Source organism: Erpetoichthys calabaricus, chromosome 8 (assembly GCF_900747795.2).
Source record: "Erpetoichthys calabaricus chromosome 8, fErpCal1.3, whole genome shotgun sequence".
In the NCBI taxonomy this organism is placed as follows: domain Eukaryota; kingdom Metazoa; phylum Chordata; class Cladistia; order Polypteriformes; family Polypteridae; genus Erpetoichthys; species Erpetoichthys calabaricus.
Genome location: NC_041401.2, coordinates 150,250,814 through 150,273,313, shown reverse-complemented (window position 1 = coordinate 150,273,313; position 22,500 = coordinate 150,250,814). Strand labels below are relative to the sequence as shown.

The window sequence follows — 22,500 nt, the reverse complement described above, 5'->3', positions numbered from 1 at the left end:
AAAACCTTTTTAAACGGATCGAAAATATACCAATAACAATTTGTTAAGGATCTGTTTTTTTCTGAACCTCGCTTTTCACAGCTGTCGCGCTACGGCGTGTCTTTCGTTTATTTGACAGTATGTAGATCGTGGTAATTACATTCATGGCATTCGTTTTCTGAATCACAATCTGACTGTATGGGTGGTTACCTGCCAGGTAACGCTTGTGGTTGGTCAGGAAGTCGCCTTACATCCGCCACGTGCCCTCTTTCTGTTTCCAGAAGCTGATCATAGAATGGTTTTAATAGTTTACTTTCAAATAATGCAAAGAGTATGCGACACGTGTTTCTCCCTAATTCTGGGCTCATCCGGCATACACACTCACTGCATCCCCTCTCGTGAATCGAATCTCTATCGTCAGCGCCAGAGTTGAAGCCCCTAATGTTGCGGTCAGCAAGTCGGCTAACATCCGCCATGTGCCGTCTTTCAGTTGCGAGAAGCAGATCATAGAATGGTTGAAACTGGTGCCCCTAACGTTGTGCCACGGCGTGTGGTTCGTTTATACCTCGTGTCTTCTCATTAAACTTTTATCTCGCGAATATGTTATTGCAATCCGCAGCGGGAGCGTTTCTATAAACTTAATTTAAACTTACGTTTTACACCGTGCTTTGTTTCCCTTATGAACATGCTTGTATGCTTCACTCGCTCCCTTCTCAATTGTTTAATGAATTTTTTGCTCTTCGCTGTTTGCGGCTCTTCCTTCATTTCCCCCTACTTCGTTCTTTTATCTCGCGAATATGTTATTGCAATCCTTAACGGGAGCGTTTCAATAAACTGATTGAAAATAGTTTTGCATTTACCTTTTTAGTAAAAGGCAAGCTTTTAAGCCTGAGAAATCACCCCGTAAATGCACACGTTTAATTGCACATGTGTTAATATGTATGGTTACACAGTATTAAAAGACAGTGAACAACGTCAGTTACCTTTGTTCCCGCGTTTGATAAAAGGCGAGCTTTTAAGCCTGAGAAATCACCCCGTAAATGCACACGTTTAATTGCACATGTGTTAATATGTATGCTTACACAGTATTAAAAGACAGTCAAAAATTAACGTCATTTACCTTCGTTCCCGTGTTTGACTCGTGCTGTAAATCTCTTCCTTGTTTTTAGTTCACGTGATTACGTAGGAGGCGTGATGACGCGATACGTGACTCCGCCTCCTCCATTACAGTATATGGACAAAAAATATGTTCCAGTTATGACCATTATGCGTAGAATTTCGAAATGAAACCTGCCTAACTTTTGTAAGTAAGCTGTAAGGAATGAGCCTGCCAAATTTCAGCCTTCCACATACACGGGAAGTTCGAGAATTAGTGATGAGTCAGTCAGTCAGTCAGTCAGTCAATCAGTCAGTCAGTCAGTCAGTCAGTGAGTCAGTGAGGGCTTTGCCTTTTATTAATATGTATAGATTAATTTATCTATTTACTTATTTTTACAAGCTTAAAGTTTTACTCTGCTGGCCTAGCTCTCTTTCTCATGGGTGGGGGTTGATTTGTTTCAAACCTAGTTTTGTAAAATTTGACTTATTTGTATGGAATGTTATACTGATGAAGATGTGCAAGGGAATTTAAGCTGACCCGGCCTTACATTTTTCGTAGGCTTCAGGGATTCTAGTATTAGTCATTTAAAGTACCATTACGCCATAGTCGGTAAATACTATCTTATGCTGAGAAACACATGCCTATTATGCACTGCAGAAAAATTAAATCTAGCCAAGTGGAAATTATTTAAAGCATGATATTAAATCTAGTTTTCCTTATTATAAGAATTATTGACTTATTTACTCCCATTTAACATTTTCTTGTCTAGTTTTTGCATATGCAGTTTTTGCAGTGTTTCTGTAATTGATGAACTGATTTGATTTCTATTTTTAAAAAGCCATTTTTAAGCTCTGCATATGCATGCTTAAAGGCAATAACTCTTGCATATGGAATGCCTTTCTACTGGAAAGGAAATTTCATTATTTAAAAAAATCTTTTTGTACACTGTAGATGTAGGCAGTTTTATAAATTGTATTGATTCTTTAATAATATCCAGTGTTACTTTTTTCCTACTGTTAATTAACTGCAATGTAATCTGATAGAAGATACCATTTCTATAGTTACATATAAACTATACCTTTCAAATCAATTCCTTGTCCCGGTACATGTAAATTTAACAATACTTTGCTGAAATTATTTATCCAGCTTTATTCAAACACTGGCAAAGTATCCGTATCATTTTATATTACCGTTTAAGTTTGTTAAAGTACTGAAAAGCTCAAAATAATTATTTTCCAGGGTAGCTATATAATTATACAGAACAACAGCATTTTAAAAGAATAGCAATTCTTTGTATTACAAGTTATTATATTTTTGTCAAACATCTGGAAGTCTGAGCATTCATATTGAAAGCTTTTTTAGAATTATTTTAAAATGTTTGCTGTAGTGAAAATGTCATTTTTATATTCTAAACCTGGTAATGAGATACAAAAGGATGGCACTTACACTGAAAGGTTATTTGTACGTGTCCTTCACATCCATTACGCTGGAGAGGCTGATTTCAGCTGTCAGCTGGACTGCAAACAAATTACATACTTGGGTTCTCCTCAAATACACTGACGTTCTGTGCTTCTTAAATAAGAATATACAGTTGTCTCTGTCTGATTTTCATCATATTTTCATTTTTACCAGTGATTAAAAGTAACTCAAAAGAAGAAATATCACAGTGTTAACATGTTTAAGGCATGAAATACCTAATGACTTTAATGGAATAGTGTTTTGCCCCCCAGGACTCTCTACTAAGTAAGACACCTTTAGCAGCAGTAACTGCAAGCACATACTGTAGTTCCAATAACTATTACTGTAGTATTCTCTCACAGCACTATAGAGGTATTTAAGACCACTCTTACAGACCTGCTTAAACTCAAAAGAAATTGTATCTTGAGCATAAACCGCTTATTTCAAACCCTTCCCAAGATATCTTTGGAGTTATACAATTCATTTTCTTAAACCATTGTGTAGTGGTTTTGCTTATGTGATATACATTGTTCCTTTGCTGCATGATTCTGCTACACTTTTTCTTCAACTCATGAACAGATGGCCTGGTATTCTGCTTAAGAATTCTCTGATACATAGTAAAATTCGTGGTCCTGTCATTGCCATCTACATAATGAAGCAGTAACATATCATCAAAAAAGCACCAACACTAGCATACCTAATTGTTGGCATGCCTTCTTACTAATGGAATCAAGTGCTAGCCTTTATTCAAACATTATAAGACCTGAGTTGACCAGAAATTTTAATGTCTTAAGGCTCTGTCACACAATTTTTTCTAGCAATTTTCAGTCATAGACATAATCTTAGCAAATTTCATTGACCATGAGTCATATATCCCAGTAACATTTGTCATGTGGTGAGTGTGGCAATGCGCTGTATCAGTGTGTGCTCCTAACCTCTCTCTCTCTATGTCTCACTCTCACTCTCTCTCTGTCTCTGTCTCTGTCCATCCAGTCTGTGAGTTGTCCTGACAAAGTCGCACAGGTTTGATGTTGTGTTCAGATGTAGAGGCAGACTCTGTGTATATGAGAGTTAAGAATTAATGGCCACTCTCCCAGGAGTTCAGTGCATATAACTAATAGGAATAAGGAATGCACGTGTTTTAGACCTTGCAAACAGAGCAGTGGCTAAACTGGCTGATGTCTGTGTTTTACATTCCATGACTGAATCTTAAAAATTCGGCAGAGAGTCATTGTACTGGGAAAATATTCATGCTGCACTGGATGTGTCAGACAGTACATTGTTGATTGTTAGGTAGAAGGGTGAACTTGCAATATTTTGAAAATGTGAAAGTGTACTGTAAAGTTGCCATTGAGTTGTCTAATTTGTAATCTCCAACAATTTCCAGGCATATAATATAACATTCTTAAGTGGTGAGATTAGCAATAGCAGTCATTAAGTTTGACCCCTCCTCTCCAACTAGAAGTAGTGTAATGTGGTACCACCAATAGTAATGACTGATCTGAGCTGAGATAACAATGGGTTTGCAAACTCTAGGTAATGTCACACTTTTATTTTGGAAAGATTTGAGTAAGATGGACATTATTGGGAATATTGACTACTCTGCAAGGCTTTCTTTATTTGCATGATATGTGGCACAGTTCCGTGAATGACGATGTTTAGTTTTTGATCCTTCAAATAACATTCTCATTTGTCACATATACTGTAAAGTGTAATTAATGTACTCTATATATACAAAATCCTAAGCTTAAAAGTGCAACGATTTTATGTGACTTTTTATGTCACGTTTTTTGTCATGCTTTAAATCGGGCTTATTTTAAAATCTACATATATATGTTTGGTATAATCCTTTGCAGAATTTATCAAACTTTAATGTGATGTTGTTAGATTTTCAGATTCTTATTCCTTTTTTAAATTATAAACTAAAATATCAAGAAAGTTGTGGGGCAGCATACTAGGCCGTAACTGGGGGTTAGGCGCCAAAGGCGCCAGGGGGGCTTCTACCATATCTTTAAATACAATCGCTTTCTCTAATGGAGCGGCTCAGCTGTGGGATAGATGGGGGCCCAGCGCCCACCCCCGGGTTTGGCGAGAGAAGCGAGCAGTGGGCGGAGCCTCCTAGTGTAAATATAAATGCCTAATGCCTCACTACAACTGTGACAGCCAAGTCAGAACCTTTTTTTTTTAATTTTCTTGCTTTATAGTTATTCTGGTGTGTGTTCAGACCAAAGTGTGTATATATTTATTTATGTTTTTATCTACCAATGTATTTATTTATTTAAAGAACTTCTGTAAAAAGGCAAATTTCCCCCAGGGTACAAATAAAATTCTATCTATCTATCTATCTATCTATCTATCTATCTATCTATCTATCTATCTATCTATCTATCTATCTATCTATCTATCTATCTATCTGTCTGTCTGTCTGTCTGTCTGTCTGTCTGTCTGTCTGTCTGTCTGAATCAGGGGTGTCCAAGTCTGGTCCTGGTAGGCCGCAGTGGTTACAGGTTTTCATTCTAACCATCTTCTTAATTAGTGAGCTGTTTTTGGTGCTGATTGACTTGTTTTGCCTTCGTTTTAATTGACATGACTCAGACCTCTTAGTTGTTTCTTTTTCTTTAATGAGCAGCCAAACAATGAGACACAAAACAAGCCGCCACATGAACAGCTCACCTGAAAATAAAAAAAGGTGACGGTCTCTGTCATGTTGGTCTGCTCAGGTCACCAAAACATCTTGACGGTGGTCTTAGAAAAAACAGAAAATCAACAGTCTGCTGTGGCAGAATTAGAGCAGCAACAAGTCCTGATATTCAATAACGGCATTAATTAACAGCAAGACTTGGCTTCTCATTAAGAAACTGGTTAGATTGAAATTAGCTGGAGTCTGACCTTTTCAAATTTAGTTGTTCGTCTGTTGGCTTGTTTCACATCTCATTTCTGTTTGGCTGCAATGTAATGAAGAAATGAATCAATTCAGAGGACTGAATCCTTAAAAACAGGGCTATTAAAATAAAGGGAAAAGAAGTTAATTAGCAGTGAAAACCACTGCAGCCCACCAGGACCGGAGTTGGACACCCCTGGTCTAAATGCATAACTGTAAGTGATATTAGTGGGAGGAAAATAATAGCTTGTTTATTCACAGCAAAGGTTTGTGGATGTGTTCTACTGAAGTTGTCTATTGTGGAAGAAAGATTAGACTTAGGAGTCACACAGTCAATAAAGATAAAGTGTTTTGATATGCTTTCCATATTAAAGTATAGCATTCATCTTAAAGAAATAGCATAAAGGGTTAATAGATGTCAGAAAACTGTTCAGGCATATCAAGAAACCAGGTAAAGGTCAACTGAACAACAAAATATACTGAAAGATGAGTAAGAGATGACTAAGAAGTCAGCAGGTGTCCTGCAAACAACCACAATGGACAGTTGTTACATACACAGAAATTCCAAGGGTGATAGGTCAAACCAAAGGGTATAAGAAAAATTAGGATATAATAAAGTAGACTTTTATTTTATATAGATCATTGGGTGTAAAGCAACAAACCAACAAGAGTAAAATCTATGCATTGATTGACCACTGTATGTAAATTCAATAGTTTATAATATGAATTTCTATCCTCTGTTTCTCCGATCATTCTTGACCATGCTGTAACAGACTGTTTTTGAAGAATGCTCCCTCCTGTTTTGTCTAGGAGTAATTAAAAGATAAAATGAACAGCTTTTCTCCTGTCTGATTACTGATTTGTCCTGTTAGAGGATAAGTTTCTTTCTTTAATTAAGATGTTGATTTCTACCACACTATGACCATTAAACAGGAAATAAATTCAGCTCCTTATGGGACAACACTCATTTCCTAACTCTGTAGTCATTTATAAACACTATGCAGTAATATCTCTGAAAATGAAGTTCCCTTATAATAGAGTCAACATAAAACATGCTATTCCACATGTGCAAATTCAAGTACCAGTCTGCCTGAATCCTGTCATTGTGCAACTTTGGTACAAAGAATAGTCATTGCTGCCACTGATTTCGTGCATGCTGTAGAACATGAAGTTATTATACATAAGTGCTTTATTTCATGCCTACTGTAGTTATTTTCACATTTTATAAAGTAGTTAATATAATCTGCCCAATATGTCACAAAATCATAAAGCAAAATCTTTAGAAAAGGAATGCAAATTATATAGAGAGTTGGAGTTGAAAAAAAGAAATGCCACATAGCAGAGTCATTGGTGTTAGCAGTTGGCCATAAAATGAGCAGGTACAGAGCATGGAAGAGGGATTGCAGATAGAAGCACTTAACCTGTAAGCACTTCAGATTTGTTTCTTTGCTGCTAAAATCCATTGGTCTAAGTACATGGACACTGGTGAGTCATCTTAAAGATCCTGTCTTAGACCATCTCACAGACTTGGAGAAAGTGAGGCAGTTGGTATTGCTTCTGAGCCCAAGTGAGGCATGAGTCGGTGCCAGTAGTGTGAATGTTTAGGCGCTGAATGCGACAGATGAGAATGCAAGGAGCTGCACAAAATTGGGGTGTCGGCATCAGTGTTGTTCAGTCGCTAAGAAAGAAGATGGCAGAAACTATGAGCCATAATCTATTTTTTTTTCAGTTGCAGTTTTATATTCATTCTTTCTAGATTTAAAAAAATATTTTGAATAGCTCTACGCTATTGTTATTAAGGAATATTGGTCATTTATACCCATAATAACAACCAAACATACCAGGTATGTTAAGAAGTGAAGATTTACATGCGATCAATGAGTCAAGTACTATCATTGGCACAGGTGTGATTAAGAAATTGTTTCAAAATGGCTCTCAGGCTATTTAGTGTGTTGTTATTAAGTCTTCTGCATTAACACCTGGGGCCTCATATACTGTATAACACTGTGCATGGAATTCTCACTAAAACATGGTGTATGGATAAAAGTGGAAATGTGCATATGCACAAATAAAATTTAGATGCACAAAACTGTGTGTAAGCCAACTTCCACACACTTCCACTCCATAAATCCCAGTCAGCGTGAAATGTAAAGCATGTGCATTCACTTGCCGCCCCACCACAACTCCTCCCAGAATTACGCCCCTTTGAATATGCAAATCAATATAAGTAGACTCTTACGTTCAGCATTTTGTGAGCATAAGTACTGTAAACATGTACATAGAGTGTCTCAAGTTTACAGTGAGGTAATTGCTGATGGCTTTCCTTGGGGAGCATGTGCTATAATTGTCCTCCAGGGCTGGAAGCTGTATCCTGATAATCCTCTGCGCTCACAACTCAACCCAGCACAATGCATTCCAATCAGCTGTTGTGCAGCAGTGATACCACACACACACATGTATAATGGTTTAAAATACTCTGAGTGGTGCACTGAGAGTAACAATGCTAATGTAGCTATGGTATTTGAAATAGTTTGTTCATTCTGTGCACCATTATATTGTTACATGATTACAATCAAGTGAATTAAATTTGTAAATGATAATGCAATTAATATTGGTGTATTTGATAAATCCCGTGTCACCAATGCAAATCTTTAAAAAGGGAGCCCACACAGAATCAGTAGCACTGCTTTGATGCTGGGTGCCACCAGTTTGCAAAAGTGAGCAGAAAAGTGCATATGCAAGGGGAGAGGCTGCTGTGAGAATATAAGTGGCTTTACGTCAACTTTAGTTTTTATACATTGCAATGTGAGCATGGAAACGGGTGTATGTAACGTTTATATATTAGCCCCCTGAAGTGTACCATGAAGCAGTTATTCTAGAATTGTAAGTGGGTATGACAGTATGATGTCTGCAATTATTGGCATTGAGCTATAATTAAATCGTCCAATTGACTGTGTACTTAAAAAGCTATAAAACAATGTTTCTGTGGTATGGTGTGCTGGAATTCCCTACACTGCAAATACATCTTTTCCTAAACATTTTAGTCCACTGCGATGAATGTTCTTTGTAATAATCAGTAAGTAAAGTTTGTAGCTCATCAAGAGATAGCTGAACATTCAAAATGGATGCTCATGTTCTTTTTTTAAATGGATTTTTAAAAGGTTTGTATTTTTATAAAGCATCCACTTAAATATTGCACTGAATTGTTTTACTCTTGTCACCATTCTAGATGAACATCCAGATGAACATTAGATTAGTTTCGGTTTACTTTATTAATCAACAAGGGCAAATTCAAAATGGCACTGTTTGGTAATATTTGGTGATATACTTTCACAAACACAGTATTTGGTAATTGTAAATTTAAAAACTGCTTAAAACAAAGGGTACATAGTAAATATCCCAGCAAAGAGTTAATATGGGCAAGAATGAATCATATTTCAGTGATGAATTAATATACAGTAGCACTAATACACTGGAGAGGACTATGCCTAACAATTGTAGATTACAGTGATCATGGTAAATTAGTGGCAGCATTGTGGTGCACCTCTGCCAAACAGTTCCACAATAGTCATTTTGAATTCCTTGCCTTATCATCAATTATGTGACATTTTCACATTGTTCCCATATCAACATGAGTCTTCCTCCAGGTACATCCATGTCCTCAGTAATTTGCTAGGTAGGTTAATTGGTGGCTTTATATTTGACCACATGTGTGTGTGAAGTGTCTGAGAGTGTGTCCTGCGATGAATTGTCATCCTGGAGGTGGTTCCTGTACTCAACACTTCCAGGATAGGCTCTGGACCCACACAGAACTGAATCAGGTGAAGTGGTTTTCAGAATGTATGTTTGGATACAAGTTAAAATTTCAATGTATTGTGCTTTGTAACCAGTGGAGTAGCTACAGATAGCTGCAGCTTATCGCTTACGGGGCTCAAACAACTCTAAGCATAGGACTTTTATTGTGTGCTTCGAGAAGTTACGATCTAAGTTAAATGTAATGTCACTTCTCAGTCAGAAACAAGAGATTATGTTTGAAAATAACCTAATTCGTATTTTCTCTGACTTCTCACCCTCAACAGCTGCTAAGCGTGCATCTTTTTATAATATTAAACAGTGCTTACGAAAAGCTGATATCAGATACAGCCTCTTGTATCCTGCCAAACTGAAAGTGGAGATTCAAGGCAAATATTACATATTTACCAGTAGAGAGGAAGCAGATAAAGAGTTAAGAAAGCTGATCCCGACACTTTCCTGAAATAAGACTGTGAGTCGCACCCTGTCATGGCATCATAAAGAAGATATCACCGGCTGTCTGATCCGCTTGCAGTGACACTGGTACCGCAATTATTCATCCTTTTCCCTTCTCGGTCACTATCTGTTTTTATTTCAATTGCAATTATACACGTTTATGTATGTATGTGTGGAAGAAATTAAATTAGTAACCTTTTTTTTTTTTTTTTTTTTTTTTTTACTATTCTAAAGGAGACTGTTTAACACCATTCCCTGGGTTTACTATCTTCACATTTCAAGAATGTTGAATATTTTCTTTTTTTTTATTATGCTTATAGTATTTAGACTGTATTGGCAATAGATATCTCTGTTTTAATTCACATACAACTCTTTTGGGGGCTTGTTTTGTTTTGGACGTGCTCTGTCTCTAGGTATGTCAGAGGACTGGAACTTTGTGAAGTGTGGTTCAGCCTCACGTTGTGGGGGGGGGGGGGGTTGTGGGGGGACCAGGGAGGGGGAGAAAGAGAGCAAGCTATATCTAATCTATTCTTTTAACCCTTATAATTATAATTACCAATGTAAAAACAGACTGCATGGCAATAACCCCTTGGAAAATTTGAAATTAAGGTCAAAGCTGTCTCACTTTTTGGTTAAGACTACAAAATGACATCAAAAATTCAGAATCAATGTCTCCAAGACGGGACAGTTAATTTTGTGAGCTGGAATGTTAAAGGCCTGAATAACGAATTAAAAAGAAAAAGTATTCTCTCACCTAACAGGTCTAAATGCTAAAATAGTGTTTTTATAGGAGACCCACTTATTAAGCAAGGATCAGTTCCGGCTGCAAAAAGACTGGACTGACCAAATGTTCTATTCCAGCTTTACAAAAAAAACTAGAGGTGTGGGAATTCTCATACATAGAACAGTCTCATTTGTAGTATCAAATGTTGTATCTGATCCTGAAGGAAGATACATCATTGTTATGGGTAATTTATTTAATTGTAAAGTGATTTTGATAAATGTTTATGCACCCAATGTGGACGATAGGGAATTCATCCAAAATGTATTTGCATCCATTCCCAATATGAACACTCATAAAATTATAATGGCTGGGGATTTTAATTGTGTTTTAAATCCAGACCTAGATAGATGTCATCGCCTCCGTGGCAGGAGACCTAACACTGCAAAGACAATTACACAGTTTGTAACTGACCACAACTTATCAGACCCCTGGAGATTTCTAAACCCAAATTCAGGAACATATTCCTTCTACTCACCAGTGCATCATTGCTACTCAAGAATTGATTATTTTTTTGCAGATAACCATTTCTTGCCTACTATTAAATCCTGCAAGTACAACGCTATTGTTATTTCCGACCATGCCCCTCTGATCCTGGAAATAAAATCATTATGCCCCACATACTCATCTCGCAGATGGTGTCTTAACCCACTTTTATTAGCAGACGAGAACTTTACAGAATTTATATCAAAACAAATCATTTTTTTAGAGACAAATATATCCTCAGAGGTCTCTGCAGGAATACACTGGGAAACCCTGAAGGCCTTCTTAAGAGGACAGATTATCTCATATCTTTCCCACAGAAATAAACTGGAAACCAAGCAGGTATCAGAGATAACCAATGAAATTACTAGAATAGATAAAGAACATGCCAGGTGTCCAAGTGAGGCTCTTCAAAGGAAAAGGCAGGCTCTGCATTCAGAGCTCACCCTCTTAACAACTAAACAAACTGAACAACTCATTTTTAAATGAAGACATCATTACTATGAACATGGAGAGAAAGCTAATAAGCTTTTAGCTCAACAAATCTACAAACAAGAAGTTTGTAATGCAATCCCAGCAATTACCAACATAAACGGAGACAATTATTGACCATAAAAATATAATGCACACATTTAAAGACTACTATAAATCCTTATATGCTATTGAGTTTAAAGAAGAAAAGACTCAATCTAATGCATTTCTGGATGCATTAGAGATACCACAAATAGATACTCTTAGTGTAGAGGAATTGGATAAACCTCTGGCGCTACCAGAATTACTAGATGCTATAAAGTCACTTCAGAGTGGGAAAGCAGCAGGCCCCGATGGCTACCGTGCCGAATTTTATAAGAAGTTCTCCACTCAGCTAGCTCCCCTCCTATTAGCAACATTCACAAACTTTTTGTTAAGCATTAATCACCATCTTTCCTAAACAAAATAAGGATGTATTACAATGTGCATCATACAGACCAATTTCACTTCTGAATAATGATGTTAAGATACTCTCCAAAGTCCTAGCTAGAAGGATGGAGAAAGTGCTGCCTTCAGTAATATCACAAGGCTGACATTTAGCGTCCAATCTTCGATGCCTGTTTAATGTAATATACTCACCCGCAAAGTCAAACATCCCAGAGATTTTATTATCCTTGGATGCAGAAAAAGCATTTGATATGATTGAATAGAACTATCTTTTCACTACATTGGAGAAATTTGGGTTTGGCCCAAACATTTGTGCATGGATCAGACTAGTGTATACCAATCCAGAAGCTTCAGTTTGTATTAACAACATTAAATTCAGATTACTTTAAACTAGAACATGGTACCAGACAAGGATGCCCCTTGTCACCACTACTTTTTGCAATCGTCATTGAGCCGCTGGCAGTCCACTTTCGAAATGCTTATGAGATAAAGGGGATTATCAGAGAAGGACCTGAACAGAAAATTTCTCTATATGCAAATGATATGGTACTGTATACAGTATATCAGATCCACAAAATATATGCCTACATTCCTAACAGTACTAACAGAATTTCAAAAGATTTCTGGTCTCAGAATTAATTTGACTAAAAGTGTTATCTTTCCAGTGAATTCTCAAGCACACAATATTAGATTGGACACCTTCCCTTTTATCATCGCAGATCAGTTCAAATATCAAGGAGTAAACATCACAAGTAAACAAAGCTCTTTATCAACAAAATTTCGCTGTCTGTATGGAAAAAATCAAGCAAGACTTGCATAGATGGTCCACCCTTCATCTCACTTTAGCTGGAAGAATTAATATTGTTAAGATGAATATCCTCCCTAAGCTTCTCTTTTTATTTCAAAATATTCCAATATACATCAATAAATCGTTCTTTAAGAAATTAGATTCAACCATAACCACATTTATTTGGAATTCAAAACATCCACGTACCCAAAGAGCGACCCTACAAAGTCCAAAGGTGGCATGGCTGTACCTAACTTTCAATTTTATTACTGGACTGCAAACATACAACATATTAAAACCTGGACATTGACACAAATAGATGAACATAGGCAGGCTTGGTCTGCAATAGAAATAGAATCCTGCAGTTCATCTTTATATTCCTTGCTTTGCGCCCCATTAAATGCAAATTATCGCCAATATACTAATAACCCAATAGTGCTTCACTCACTCAGAATATGGAACCAATGTAGGAAGCATTTTAAGATAGAGAATCTTTTATCGGTGGCACCTCTGCACGAGAACCACCTTTTTCAACCCTTGCAAACATATGCAGTTTTTAATGTCTGGAAAACATTTGGGATTAAATCACTTATAGATCTGTACATAGTAGGGGTGGGCGGTATGACCAAAATTCTATATCATGGTATTTTTCTAAATTATCCCGGTTTCACGGTATTTGAAGGTATTTTTTTCCCATGCATGAGTGGATGTTAATCACATTTTCCACTGCAATTACTGCAGTAGACTGGCTAAGAATAACCTATTCCACTGTCATGAGCACTGTACATTGTACAAAAAAAAAAACATTTTAATGTGCACACAAGTATTAATACAGGTTTGCATGGCCCCATAAAGTGATAGTTTTCAAGGGGGTGGCACTAATGAAGAGAAGGAATCACATTGCATGACAGATGCAGTCAAAATATAGAACCTTTTTATTGAACAAATTTTGCAAAAACTTAAACTATAATTTTAACAACATATTTTCAACCATCCAAAGAGGCATTTAGACTTAGTAAAATATCCAGAGGTGCTTGTCAAAAGTTGTATTGCACTGAACATGTCTTAGAAAAGGAATAAATAGTAAATATTTTTTGTAAACCAACTACACTTTCTGTTAATGTTAACCATCTCTGTCCACTGACACGTTAAAGTGACTTTTTAAACAGCCTTACCATCTTTAAACTGCATAATATTTACACTAATAAATAATACAAATAAAATAAATAATAGTATTATTAATGATAGTTGCACTATTACTTCAAGACTTCAAGCCCAGGTGCATTACACAGTATTCACCAAATTAAAATAAAATTAAACAAGTGCAACTTGCTGATGACATCTTTACCAACTGAACCATCATTTAGACAAACTACATTAATATGGACCTTGCTTCAAGCTAAGCTATATACATAAATAATAAAACTGCAACTTGCATTTATAATGCTATTTGTGGTATAGCCCTACGGAATTGTATTAGGGCCACGGTGAAGAAAAAAAAATACGGACACAGGGAAGAAAAAAGCAAACTATATGTCGAGAATAAAGTTGACATGTTGACTTTATTCTCGACATTTCCACTTTAATTTTGACGTTTATGTCGAGATTAAAGTCGACATTTCCACTTTATTCTCATAGTTTATTTTATAATTAAAGTAGAATGTCGTAAACAAAACTTCATCTTAAAATCAATGTTTAATTTACTAGATTTTTTCAAACCCTGTCATAAGTTAATGCAGCACATTAAATGTTTTGTGTTAAGTGTTCCCCGACCCAGTTGTTAATCACTACGCTTCTTAAACTGACTTCCTCCGCACTTAGAGGAGGCGCCGGCAGCAATCACCGCACAGAATCCATTCACTTCATGATATTCCTGCTCTCTGAAAATTTAGAATGCTGAGATAAATACTTGATATCATTTTCATGATGAAATGCAATAAAGCAGGTATTAAACATGCACGGTAGTGAGGCGGTAGTGCTGCTCCCTCGCAGTAAGGGGTCCCCAGGTGTATGTTCAGTGTAGAGATCTTTATGTTAGGTGTGACGAGGCACCAAAAAACTGTATGTATGAATGGGTATCGCAAAGGTTTAACTTAAATATTGTGTAACTGTTGGGTTTGTGATCTGGTGGTTGGAGACACGAACACAGAATTCAATGGATGTTCTTCTGAGCGGGCTTTCTTTATTGCACGCGTGCTGTCTGTCTGACGTACCGAAACCCCAGTTCCTATCCTTCCTTTTTCTTTCTCCACATAACCAATCACCACATGATAAACGTCTTTGTGAAAATAAAACTAGTTATAAACTTAGCCCACGGAGTGTTCAGAACTTTAGAAATATCTTTGTTATACATGTTTAATTATGCTATCCATTCAGGGTTGTGCCCATCCCAGCAAGCATTATGTGCAAGCAAATCCTGAACGAGTCGCCAGCACATCGCAGGGTCAATATAGCATAACAAAACTCCACATCCTACATGACTTTGAAAGGAAACTGAAGCACGCAGAGTAAACCCACTAGATAAACATGCAGATTCAAGGCAGGGTACACCCAAGACACCCTTGCTGCGAGGCAGCAGTGCAACCTCCACGCCGCCGTGCCCTCACATGATTAATACATGCTTTAATGCATTTCATCATGAAAATTATATCAAGTATTTATCTTAGCATTCTAAATGTTCAGAGAGCAGGAATATCATGGAGTGAATGTATTCTGTGCGGCAATCGCTGCGGGCGCCACCTCAGTACAACAGGAAGTCAGTTTAAGTAGCACATACCGATTTAACATGGCTCGGGGAACACTTAACACAAAGCATTTAATGTGATACATAACTTATGACGCGGTTTGAGAAAATGTAGTAAATTAAATACTTATTTTACGAAGAAGTTTAGTTTACGATGTTCTACTTTAATGACAAATTACGAGAATAAAGTCAACATGTCGACTTTAATCTTGACATAAATGGCGAGAATAAAGCAGGAAATGTCAAGAATAAAGTCAACATGTCATCACATTATTACACAGTACCCAGGTGCATTACACTGTATTGAAAAAAAATAAAACAAGTACAGTATAACTTGGCTTGCAGTATTATCCAGTAGTATAGAAACAGTATTTACACATTTGAACGTAATGGTCCACATCCGACCTTTTAAAACCAAAGTATTTCCAGGCAATGGCCTTGACTCCTTTTTTTCGGCAAAAGTTGTTCTGTGTGATCATGTTCAACTTTATCGTCAGCTACAGCTTCAGTTTCGGAATGTTCTCTGTCCATTTTCACCGCACAATACCTACACTACCACTACCTATTTAGCGGTGTAGCAATGAAAAAGAACCCCCACGCAACACCTCTGTGATTAGCGGTGTAGCAGTGAAAAAGGTCCCCACTTGAACAGTTTCCCGCTGCGCCACGTTCCAAACGTCATTTAGACAATTTAAACCGGTGTTTCGGTATAAGAAAAATCCATATCATAACAAAAATAAAAAATGGTTTTCGGTATGAACCGGTATACCGCCCAGCACTATTACATAGACAATGTCTTTGCATCCTATGAACAACTACATTCTAAATTTAACTTTCTAGCAACACATTTCTTTCACTATCTTCAAATTAGAATCTTTGTTAAACAGAACCTACCCAATTTTCCTCATCTCCCACCTCCCTCTATGCTGGAAAATATATTCATCAGTTTCAAGGACTTAGACAGCATCTCTGCAATATATAAAACCATTTTACAGTCCCTTCCTTTCAAAGATCTAAGAGGACAATGGGAAAGGGATCTCTCCCTCAACATATCAGAAAAGGAGTGGAAGGTAGCAATGTACAGAATACAATCGAGCTCCATATGTGCAAAGCATTATTATTTAACTAAAAATTATATATCGAGCACATCTGTCTCACTTAAAATTGTCCAAAATGTTTCCAGGGCTAGATCCAACCTGCAAACGCTGCAATCAAGTTCCAGCCTCACTGGGTCACATGTTTTGGGCCTGCACCAAATTAACATCATTTTGGACCAAGATTTTTAAAGGCCTTTCAGACAGCCTTGGTGTCAGAATCCCTCCTAATCCACTAACAGCCGTGTTTGATATACTTCCACATGGGCTTAAAGTGGAGAAGGACAAACAAACTGTAATTGCCTTTACTACACTATTGGCACGCAGACTTATCTTGCTCAACTGGAAGAATCCTAACTCTCCCCTTTTAAGTCAGTGGGTAACTGATGGTTATATATTATTTAAAATTGGAAAAAATAAAATTCTCACTTAGAGGATCTGTGCAGAATTTTTTCCAAACCTGGCAGGATCTAATCAATACCATTTTAGAATAAGCTTTTAAATCCCTGAGGAAGCAGATTCTCTCCCTATTCTCTTTTTTTTTCTTTTTCTTCTCCATTTATCTATATTCACTTATTAATTTATCAATTTGCTTATTTTTACTAGGTTTAAGTTTTATTCTGCTGCTCATGCTCTCTTTCTCAGCGGTGGGGGTTGATTTGTTTTCAGTCCCATTCTTGTAAAATTGATCTATTTGTATGGAATGTTGTGTGATCACAATAACATCAATAAAAAATTCAAAAAAGAAAATCTAGAAAGTTGTCACAATTCAATGGTCTACTGTTCTTTTTTTATTAAATGGTTTTCTGTAAAGCATAGTCCATTGGACTTTATACTCTGATGGTTATTTGATTGACTGATTTCACTACCAAAAGTAAGGATAATAAGGGAAAAATTACAAACCGTTATTAAAGAAAAGGTTTACTTTGACCTACTAGATTCATGAATCTGTTAACTAGAAGATATTTCTAACAAATGTAATGTAAGTGAAGCTCACTAATGCTGTTGAAATGTTCTTTTGTGTTCGTATGTGCAGTTTCACTATACAAATAAAAAGAACACTTTGATTTAAACACCTGGTAAAGTTTTATGAATCATGAATAGTCAAAACATTTTATGCACATGTAGGGAAAATGTAGTTTATTGTACAGTATAAACCAGTGTTTCCCAAACTCGGTCCTGGGTGCCCACTGTGGCTACAGGTTTTTGTTCCAGCTGGATTCCTAATCCGTGACAACACCTGATAACACTGAGCTCATTTAATTAGCTGGTATTTTTTTCTTTTATTTGACATTCAAAAAAACACAGCAGCATGATTTTTACATTTATAAGACATTTAGAAATATTTCTGCTTTTGCTGTAGATTTAAATGCTTAACTCTGTATTGTTGATTTCATTATATTTTGCCCTTTCTCTGTGCAGTTTTCTCCCTTCGTTGTAACTTATTAATGATAATTAAAAACTAGCAGAGCAGACCCCCAGGCAAACAACAGTGAATAATCAATGGCTGCAACTACTTCAGCGTCAGACCCACTAATTAGTAAATAATGGATTAATTAAACAATTGGAACACCTTGAAAAGTAGAAATCAAGATGAAAATACTGTTAAAATGAAAAAAAAAACATTATTCCCATATAACTGCTTGGTACATTTTAATATATATATTTTTAGCAAGCTTAGTTTTTTAATTTCTATATTGTTCCCAAAACACAGAACTTGGGGAAATAACAGTTCACTTAATTAGCCCAGGAGTTCATTTAAAAACAGAAGGTGGTTGGAACAAAAGCCTGCAGCCACAGGACTGAGTTTGAGAAACACTGGTATAAACCATGAAATTGGTGTTTGTATTTTTTTTCTGCATTGCTGTACTTTTTTTTTCCTGTATCATTGACTTTAATGCTGCATATTTGTAAAATTAATAAAAAAAATGCTTAAAATGCTAGAATTATGCTTGATTTATAAAAAAGGTTCAGTCTTTACTTTATAATTTTTTTTATTGGATGTCCTTTGAAAATGCCAACGAGACAGATGTTGTAATTGCTGATGTTTTGCGTCTATATTAATATCAGTGTAGTCCCTTTTCTTCCAGTGAACTCTGTTATCAGACTGTGATCCTCTTAAAGCATTTAAGTGGACATTAACTCTGTTGTACTTGTACTTCTTTTGTTTAACAGATATGTACCCTGGAACTTTCATGAGCCAATTCAAGGCATATACAACTTCAAAGGAGATCGGGATCTGGAGCATTTTTTAGACCTTGCCAACCAGACAGGCCTTCTGGTCATTCTACGGCCTGGGCCTTACATCTGTGCTGAGTGGGAGATGGTAAGTGTGGTTTCTGTTTCTTTGGAAATTGTAGAGGTATGTGTATAGGATGTATGCATTGGTCAACTAGCTTAGAAGTGTGATAATGACATCTTTGTGTTAATGTATTTGTACTTAAATCAGACTACGTCTTGGTCAGTGAATGTGTTGTCACAAAAACATTGCCAGCAGTGTGGTAATGGCTTTAAAAACACAAAAAGCCTCTGGCCCATAAAAACAAAAGAAAGTTCTTTTGATACTTGAAGATTTACTGAGAATGCAAAAAACATTCCAAAGAAAAAATGGGTAGAAATACATAAAAATGTTTACTTCAAAGGCAAACCTGAAAGCAAATAAGTCCAAAACAAAATCCAAGAACAGTGCCTTATAATCAAAGCCAGAACTTCAAAAGACAGGAAATCCAATAACGAATTGTAAAAATCAATCTCCAAAGATGAGAATAACAACCTCAATGCTGAAGTAGCCATTTCATGAGCTGCTGCTTCTTAAATGGCCGAGCTCAGCACACAGAATACAAGCATAAAGAACAAAGTAATAAAACTGACCTCATAAGTAAACACGAAATATTTAATAAACAAATTTTTAATCCATACATAACATGCAGTAGGGAACAAAACAGAACCAATCATATTTATAAAGTAATTCATAAAAAAATAATAAAAGAATTAAGCAAAAAGAATGCACACTTAATCCAGGCATGAAACTCTGGCTGAAAGGTGACATACATAATGCTTAACATTATCAGACTGTTTCATGTACAGTACATTCCTAGAGCTGCACTAGTCAGCAGTTAAAACTTCAAATGCTAATTCTTATTTCTTATCCAGAGGAGCAGCAGAAGCTCTCTTGTGAATGTAAGCTACACTAATATACTGCAGCACTAATCATACACTATGAAGTCCATCCATCCATTATCCAACCCGCTATATCCTAACTACAGGGTCACGGGGGGTCTGCTGGAGCCAATCCCAGCCAACACAGGGCACAAGGCAGGAAATAAACCCCGGGCAGGGCACCAGCCCACCGCAGTACACTATGATGTGTTAATGGTAAAGTATTAAATATTAAAAACATACTGAGAATTGGTTTTAAACTCTATTTCACATACCAACTCCAGTTGTTTTTTGCATCTCAAAATTTAGAGTTAAATTATGTTATGCAATCTGCTTTCATTTTTATATTTTTTTTTTAAGTTACTTACAGGCTCCAATAAGAGATTTCTCAGTACAGTGAATTCAGTTCTTCCACCCATTTTTATTTTTAACTTCGTTTTGAAAGTGTTGCAATATTTTTTATGACTTACCGTGATGCCATCTTAGATTTCCGTGTGCATCACCGTTTTATGAGTATTTTATAAGAGGTTGCCACTGAATTGCTGTATTAGAACAACCAGAAGTCCAATGCTGGAGAATTATCTAATAAATAACACTTGAGATCACCAGTGGAGTGGTTCCAACCGACATCCTTTATTACAACTGATGGAACATCTGACATACAATATGAACAAACCACAAATACTAACAAATATGCAATTGCTTGAGCTTATGAAGCATAAGATAGTTTGCATAACATAGCTGTAAATCACACACTTTACACCATTCAAAATAAAGAGAATAGTATAGCCCATCTTGTAACCTATATTTTGTATAAATAGAAAGGCACCAAAATATCTAAATAGATTAAAAGTTTACCAACAACATCTTACCATTGAATAGGAACTTTTTAGGTATAAATATTAAGTTAATGACAATGTCTTACTGCGACCTACAAGCCTATTAATGACAGCAGCTGCTTTCTTATTCAAGCCTAATGTACTTTATGTGTGTTGGTTAGGTGGTTGTTTGTTATAATATTTATTTATTTACATACAGCATATATTTTCTTTTAACTATCATATTACTTATGTTTTTGTGCTAATGACTAATAACAGAGATGCAGTATGCACAGTTCAATCAGCAGCTCTAGTCAGGATATGCTAAACTGAAGTAGTGAGTCTTCAGCCGGGATTTGAAAGCTGAGACCGAAGGGGCATCTCTTCTAGTATCAAACAGACCATTCCTCAGTTTAACTAAAAGCACAACCTCCCACTGTTATTTTTTTAATCCTTGCAATCATAAGCAGACCAACATCTTGAGATGTTAATGTACGTTCTGGTTTATAAGTCACTAGCAAAATACCCGCGCTTCGCAGCGGAGAAGTAGTGTGTTAAAGAGGTTATGTAAACATATATATACATAAACATATATACTTATATATACATATCTACATATATACATATACACATCCACATATATATACATATATCAACATATATATACACATACATATACACACATACATACATACACACACACATATATATATATATATACACATACAGACACATATATATACATATACATATTTACATATCTACATATATATCTATATATATAAAAATGGAATGGGTGGGTCGTCGGGTGGGCCTTTTTTTCATTCTGTCGTTTTTTCGACGTTTTGAAAATGTAGAATGATTATTTGATTTTTTTTGTTTTTATTTGATCGTGTCTATGTAGCCGCCGTCGTAATAAAGTATCGCTAAAATCGTCATTTATCGTAATTTATTTTTGACGTATAACGTCGCCGTCATCGAGGTCAGTGATACCAGTGCAAAAAATCTGCTTACGGTTGAAAGACACGCCCTACTCACTGGACAGTTAAAAACACCAATCAAACTAACGATGACATCAAGTATTACCCAATCAAAAGTAGGAAAGGAGGCATCTTCATAAAATGCATGTGGGATGATTTGCATGAGACGCTGCTTTAAAAAAAAAATGATAAAAAAAATACGGGATAAATCCCGTCCAGTATTGATTCAAAACGGGACGCGCAATTTCATTCTCAAACGCGGCACGATTCCGTATTTTAAAGGACGGGTGGCAACCCTACAGTGCCAGGTAACCACCCATACAATCACATTGTGATTCAGACTAGGAATGCAATGAATGTAATTACCCCGATCTACATACAACGCGAAAGTCTTGCAACATTCAAAGATGATGGTTTGGGATAAGTACACCATACAACATAAAAGAGCTTATGAAGCCTTGAACCGAAAAAAGCAACATCTCAGAGATCGTAAAAAAAAAAATAGGAGCTAATGTCGTTTTACTCGCTGTAGATTTTAGTCAAACATTACCAGTTATTTCACGAGGGAGACCAGCACATCAACTGAACGCGTGTTTAAAATCCATGCTTCTCCCACGCTCGGTTATATGTCGCGTGTTCTCGGGTAGGTGCACCAAAAAATGTATACATTTAAGCATGTAATGGGCAAACAAAAAATGAGGTATACCCGAAGGCACAGCAGTAGTACTTAATGTAACCTTACTTCTTAAATGTTAATGTTTTACTGTTTAATAATTTATACGCTTCTTATATGTTGTTCAAATTCTTTTATCAAAATACCACTGACAGCGCAATGCACGATAACATCGAGTGAATACACCATACGCATCCGCCCACGGCTGCCCTGCTGTGCGCAGATAGGACTTCATTGTACAATAAAATAAAATAAAGATAAAAAGACTAAAACAATCATCACCCATAAAGCGGATAGTAGACGTGACGTACTATATGTGTACCACATTTCAAGTGTATAGGTGCAACGGTTTGCGAGCTACAGGTCATTTAAAATCCTGGACAGACACACAAATTGCCA

General features: G+C 36.3%; 1 protein-coding gene across 1 annotated transcript in view; it reads left to right on the top strand.

Moving 5' to 3' along the window:
• The window catches only part of glb1l (galactosidase, beta 1-like), a 230,377-nt gene that overhangs the window by 28,908 nt on the left and 178,969 nt on the right, over positions 1–22,500 (top strand). Inside the window, exon 3 of the mRNA XM_028807592.2 lies at positions 18,647–18,797. Coding sequence (XP_028663425.1) covers positions 18,647–18,797 — 151 coding nt within the window. The remainder of the gene's footprint in view (positions 1–18,646; positions 18,798–22,500) is intronic.